This window comes from Ananas comosus, linkage group 15 (genome assembly GCF_001540865.1).
Source record: "Ananas comosus cultivar F153 linkage group 15, ASM154086v1, whole genome shotgun sequence".
Lineage (NCBI taxonomy): Eukaryota > Viridiplantae > Streptophyta > Magnoliopsida > Poales > Bromeliaceae > Ananas > Ananas comosus.
In genome coordinates this window covers 11127532-11133682 of record NC_033635.1, presented here as the reverse complement: position 1 = coordinate 11133682, position 6151 = coordinate 11127532, and the positions used below count along the sequence as shown (strand labels likewise).

Below are 6151 nucleotides of genomic sequence, written 5' to 3'. Positions count from 1 at the left end.
TCTTATTCCTCACCACTCGTTGGAGCGTGTCAAACGTTTGACTACCACGTGGAATGAGCTATTCGCCGTCCACTGATTCTCTCTCTCTTATCACTTAGCTCTTCACTTACTTCCTCGCTATCCCTCTCAATCTCTCTTCTTTTTTTTTTCTTTTGTTTATTTTTTACCTTTTTTCGAAAGCCTTGGCTGTTTCCACTATATACATCTAGTTCATTTTATCCAATAAAAAAAGTAGATAGCTCGCTATCTTTTTTTTTTCTTTTTTTTTTTAAAAAAAAATGCTAACTCACAAATGGGTCCTTGACCAAAAAAAAGGGGTTGTTCCACCACCAATATTATTATGAATCCTCTTTTTTGGTGGGGGGGTCAAAAAGAAAGTGGAAAAACCACTCAATGTCAAATCTAGTATGCTCTGTTCGCACGTTGGGTCAATCACTAACTCCCCTCTACAAAAACCAAAGAAAAGGCAAAAAGAGTGTAGAGAAAAGGAGTTGATTTTTGAGTAGTTGGACCAGTTTCTAGTGAAAAGCACCTCTTTGTGTGTTGCATTATTGTGTTCCCAAATTATCGCATAGAGCATAGAGTTGATTATTTTTTTTATTATTGTTTAGATAATATAGTATCAGATTCCGTCTAATTCTTTGTCATTTTACAAGATTGTAAGTCTGTTTGATTCTTATCTTTATAGTTTAATAGGTTAAATTCTCATTTCTATCGATTAATAGCAAAGGTTAATGCTTTATACATCAATCGAGCAGAAAATATTGTAACACTAATCATCGCAACCTCATTTATATATATAATAGATAGATTTGTACACCGATCGAAGAAGTAACAGAAAGAACAATTGAATAATAAATGTAAATATTTGCTACAAAATAGAGGATGTAGGAATCAAACTCGCGACATTTTCGAATATAAGGAGCTTAATAATAGCACTAATATTATGTTACTGAGAAAATAATTAATTTAGCTAATAATTAGCACTTAATTAATTATTTTACCTCGAAAGGGGTGGGGGCAAATCCGTCATTTCACGTGGCACGTGCGGTCTACGGCGTCGTGGAAAGGGAACCGGGAGATTCCGGTGGACAGAAGCGACAACTCCCCTTTTCCCTCCCACTCTCCGCACGTGCGGAGCGCGCGCGCCGAGACCCGTCGCCTCTGCCACCGCCTACTCCCGGTCTCCCTTCCCGGTAGCCGGTTCCCCGCTTCTCAATAAACTGTTTTTTTTATTAAAAAAAATTAACAAATAATAACAGTAATAAAATAAAATAAAATAAAATCCCCTGCCAACTTTTTAGTTTTTAGTAATGGTTTCCTTTCAATTACTTTATTATTATAGTTAATAATTAATAAATTTAAATTATTTTTAGTTGGTAAATTAAAATTTTGTTTAATTTAACAATGATGATTTTTTTTCCTCTGTATTTCTTTAGTTGCCTACAATGTCGATAATTAAGTCCTTAATAGTAAAAATTTATATAATTTATAAATTAAAATAATTAAAAAGTTGAGATTTTTTTTTTACCGATATTAATAGATGAATTCATTAGATATAATTATTGCTGATCGACTCAGTTAGATTAGATTCAATTAAAAGAGTAAATTTGATTAGTTGTAGTAAATCAACAAAGCTTGATCAGATTTTTTTTTTTAAATTAATTTACTTTTGCTGAAAAATTAATAGATTAGTTATAGCCTTTTTTTAGTTTAAAATTACTTATACTTAAAAAAATTTCAAAATTTTTTTTATTAATAAATAATTAAATAAAGAAAAAGAGGAGAAGAGAGAAAAAGGCATTGTAGGGCTCTTTCTCTCTCTCTCTACACCCTTTTGATAATCCCCTCTCCCCTTTATTAAATGCCATCTCACAATACCTAAAAATAATACTAATACTAATACTAATAAAAAAATTTGTAGAAATTTGTTTAAAAATAAATAAGTAAATAGATAAAATATTTGAACATAAAATATAATTGAATAAATATAACCTCATCTTTCTCTCTCCTTGATGTAAACTATGTCCTCTCTCTCTCCTCTCTCCTCTCTCTCTCTCTCTCTCTCTCTTCCCCCCACCCCCACCTCCTCCTACTCTCTCTCTCTTTCTCTCTCTATCTCCACTGCTAGATCTCACTCTCTCTCTGCCACAGTAGTGTAAGCTCTTTCTCTCTCTCTCTCTCTCTCTCTATACTCCCATTTCCCCCTTTTCCCCATTTCCCCATTTTTCTCTCTCTTGGTTCCATCTCCTTCAACTCCTCCCACCATTACCCCTCTCCCATTCCTTTCAAAGTTGAGATTTTTTATCTTCTTCTTCTTCTTCTTCTTCTTCAAAGATTTGATTTTTTTTTTCCCCTGCTGATCATTTCACCTTCCCCTCCTCCACTGTAAAGCCTATGTTGAACTGCATGAACAGGTCTTAGAGATAGAGAGTAAAAGAGAGAGTGATAGAGAGAGAGAGAGAGAGAGAGTGTGTGTAAGAGATTCACATGTTCATGATCCTGGTGATGATGACGATGATGATGATGGCGATGGTGATGGTGTTGATCCCTCCTTTCCCCCTTTTGACCGCCGCATCGTCCTCCTCCACCATTCCCACCACTTTCATCCTCACCACTACCTCCTCCTCCTCCTGCTCCTCCTCCTTCCCCCCGACCCCAAAATCTCACCATTTGTGAACCCCCCCTTCCCTCCACCAACTCTCCTTCTCCTTCTCCTTGCTCAAAAAGTCGCAAGCTTTGTGGTGATCTCTTCTTCGCAGAGGTAATGCCTCAGCTCCAGCACCAGCACCACGGCCACCAGCACCACGGCCACAACCACTCCTCTCCGTGGAAGCTGGATGGCGCCGCCCCCGCCGCCGTGCTGGATCTCGAGACCGCCGTGAAAGACGGGATCTTGGGGGGCGGAGTCGGCGGCGGGGGTGGGGAGAAGAAGGCGGCGGCGGCGGCGGATCTGCGGAAGATGATGGAGGAGCTGGAGGCGGCGGCGGCGGAGGAGGAGGCGGGGGAGGGGGAGGGGGAGGGCAACGGGAGCAGCGGCGACGACGGTGGTGGTGGGTCGGTGCCGGCGGTGTTCATCTGCCCGATATCGCTGGAGCCGATGGTGGATCCGGTGACGCTGTGCACGGGGCAGACGTACGAGCGGGCGCACATCGCGCGGTGGCTGGGGATGGGCCACCTGACGTGCCCGACGACGATGCAGGACCTGTGGGACGGGGGGTCGCTCACCCCCAACCGCACCCTGCACCACCTCATCCTCTCCTGGTTCTCCGCCCGCCACCTCCGCCTCAAGAAGCGCTCCGCCGACGTCCTCGGCCGCGCCGCCACCCTCCTCGACTCCCTCCGCGGCAAGCTCAAGTCCCCCGCCCGCGCCCACGCCCTCGCCCTCCTCCGCCGCCTCGCCCTCGCCCACCCCTCCGTCCGCGCCCACCCCGACCTCCTCCCCACCGTCGCCGCCCTCCTCGGCCCCCTCACCCCCCACGCCGTCGGCGCCGAGGCCGCCCACCTCCTCGCCCTCCTCCTCTGCCCCTCCCCATCCTCCCCATCCCCATCCCCATCCCCATCCCAATCCCAATCCCAATCCCAATCCCAATCCCAATCCACCACCTCTTCTTCTTCTTCTACTACCACTACCACTGCTGCTGCTGCTGCTGCTGCTGCTGCCACCACTACGACCACCTCCGCCGCCGCAGCAGCTGCTCAAGCAGTGCAGCTGCTGCTCCAGCCCCAGCGCTTCGCCCTCCTCGTCGACCTCCTCGGCGACGGCGCGCCCGACACCAAGCTCGCCTGCGCCCGCCTCCTCCTCGCGCTGTCCCAAGACCCCGCCTTTCGCCCCGAATCCGCCGCCAGCCTCCGCCTCTTCGCCGCGCTCCTCCGCCTCGTCCGCGACCGCCGCCGCCACCCCGCCGCCGCCGCCGCGGCCCTCGCCCTCATCAAATCCCTCTGCTCCGCCGCCGCCGCCGCCGCCGACCAACACAACAACAACAACAACAACAACAACGGCCGCGTGCTATCCATGCTCGTCACCGTGGGCGCCGTGCCCACCCTCCTCGACGTCTCCGACTCGGCCGCTGCGAACGTCGCCGGCAGCCCCGGCGGCGTCGGCGAGCTGTTGGAGCCCGCGCTGGGGATCCTCGACCAGCTCGGGAGCGTGCCCGAGGGGCGGGGCGCGCTGAAGGAGTGCCCCCGCACCATCCCCTGCGCCGTGCGCGCGCTCATGCGGGTCTCCGAGCCCTGCACCCGCGCCGCGCTCAACGTGCTCTGGGCCGTGTGCAAGCTCGCCCCCGAGGAGTGCGCCCCCGCCGCCGTCGAGGCCGGCCTCGCCGCCAAGCTCCTGCTCGTCATCCAGAGCGGCTGCGCGCAGGAGCTCAAGCAGCGCGCCGCCGAGCTGCTCAAGCTCTGCAGCCTCAACTACAACGCCACCCACTTCATCTCCAAGTGCAAGCTCACGCGCACCATACAGTGACACTCTCCCGCATCCAAGGCGTTCGATGTATTGCCCCTGAGAACTAAATTTTTGAATCTGGATCTAAATCTGAATTTGAGTCTGAATCTGATTGAGCAGCAGCAGAGGACGGATCATCGACATAAGTAGAAGCAAGCAAGCAAGCTCCTCCGCGCTTTTCGGTCCTGTATAAAGATGCATACTTTGTGTAATGTAAGTCTCTTTCTCTCCCTCTCTCTCTCTCTCTCTCTTCCCCTCTCCTTACCTCTCTGTTCCTATTGATCATTGCTCTTCTAAGTAGCCAAAGAAGCAGCAGCATTTGGAAAAGCAGAAGCTTTTCTCCCCCTCCTCCTCAGTAAAAGCTCATGAAGCACTCCGGGAAGAAGCAAAATTTGCAGAGCGGGGCGGAGGGGGGATCGAATTCCCCGCCCCCGCCTCCGCCTCCGCCTCCTTTTCTTCTCTCCCAATGTGATCAATTTTGAGAATGTGGATCTTTCTCTCTCTTTCTCTCTCTTTATAGCTTTGTGTAAATCTCTTCTGATGTAATTGATAAACTGTGCGGATTCTATACCATATTATCATTCCTTCGATCGCGACCGCCTCTCTCTCTCTATCTACATTCGGTTCGCGCAACTGCATTGCTTCGTCGATGCTCACCGTGTTTGTGTTTGTTCTAGTCGATTGGACTCAGCAATGGATTTGTAATAAGTGCGCAAAAAGGAATCGGAATTCGTCTCATTGAAGTCAAATTTCGGCCGCTTTGATTCTTGTGTGACAAAGTCATGCTCAATTTCATTCCTAGGAGGTGTTAATGGAGATTGGAATTGAATTCTCATACATCAGAGAGAAGAGAACCAACCAGAAGAATCTAGAATCAAAGATGAATGGATCTTCTACTATGTTTTCTAGGGTAGGGTTTGAATGGTTGGTTGAACACATGATGTTGCTTATTCTGGTGGTGGTGCATGGTATTTTGACCCCTCAATGTGCTCTATTGTTTCTTTTGGCTTTTGAAAAGTATCCATTATGACATGACCTCCTATACTCTCGTTGGCTTAAACGGGTCACCATCCTGACGAGTCGTGTTCGAAATAGCGCGAGACTGGTTGAGACAAGTCACAATTGAGACCTGTGGGCGCTGTTGTATCTGTATGCTTTAAGAGAATTGGTTGTGTATTTTTAACAGCTCGAGTTTTTGAAATTAAGGATTAGCGCCAACGAACGATCCGATAACTCTTCATTCCTTCATTGAGATCGTCGTACATTCAAGATCCTGCGAGTTTTAGGGTTTAGAAAAGAGTTGCATTCTGATGAGTATGACAACTTCTCCTTGATCTTGACTCTTCCTACGAAATTTGGTTCGGTTCGGTTCGGGTTTTCTCTACAACTCGAGGATGTGAGAGCAACATTCAACTAATAAGTATGGGTTCGTCGTACCGGGTTAACGAATCGAACCGAGTCGATTTAGCCAGCATTAAAGCGAACCGAACATTTCGACCCCACACCTCTAGTTGCATCAGTAGTTGCAGACTTGCAGTGGACATGTGCAATTAATACCCAAAGGGGCATTGGCTTAATCAGAGAGTAGTAGGATTCAAACAAATACAAACACTAAAAAAAAAAAAAGCAAAAATACTTGAAAAATTCTGTTCTTGGCGCCTTTGATTTCAAACTCTAGCTTCTGAAAAGCACTTCTGCAAAAAGAAG

At 47.6% G+C, this 6151-nt stretch overlaps 1 protein-coding gene across 1 annotated transcript; it reads left to right on the top strand.

Annotated features, from left to right (window-relative positions):
• LOC109721746 (U-box domain-containing protein 30) lies at positions 2106-5037 on the top strand. Its single transcript, XM_020249518.1, has one exon. The coding sequence runs from the start codon at positions 2768-2770 to the stop codon at positions 4463-4465; it is 1698 nt and encodes a 565-aa protein (XP_020105107.1). The 5' UTR covers positions 2106-2767; the 3' UTR covers positions 4466-5037.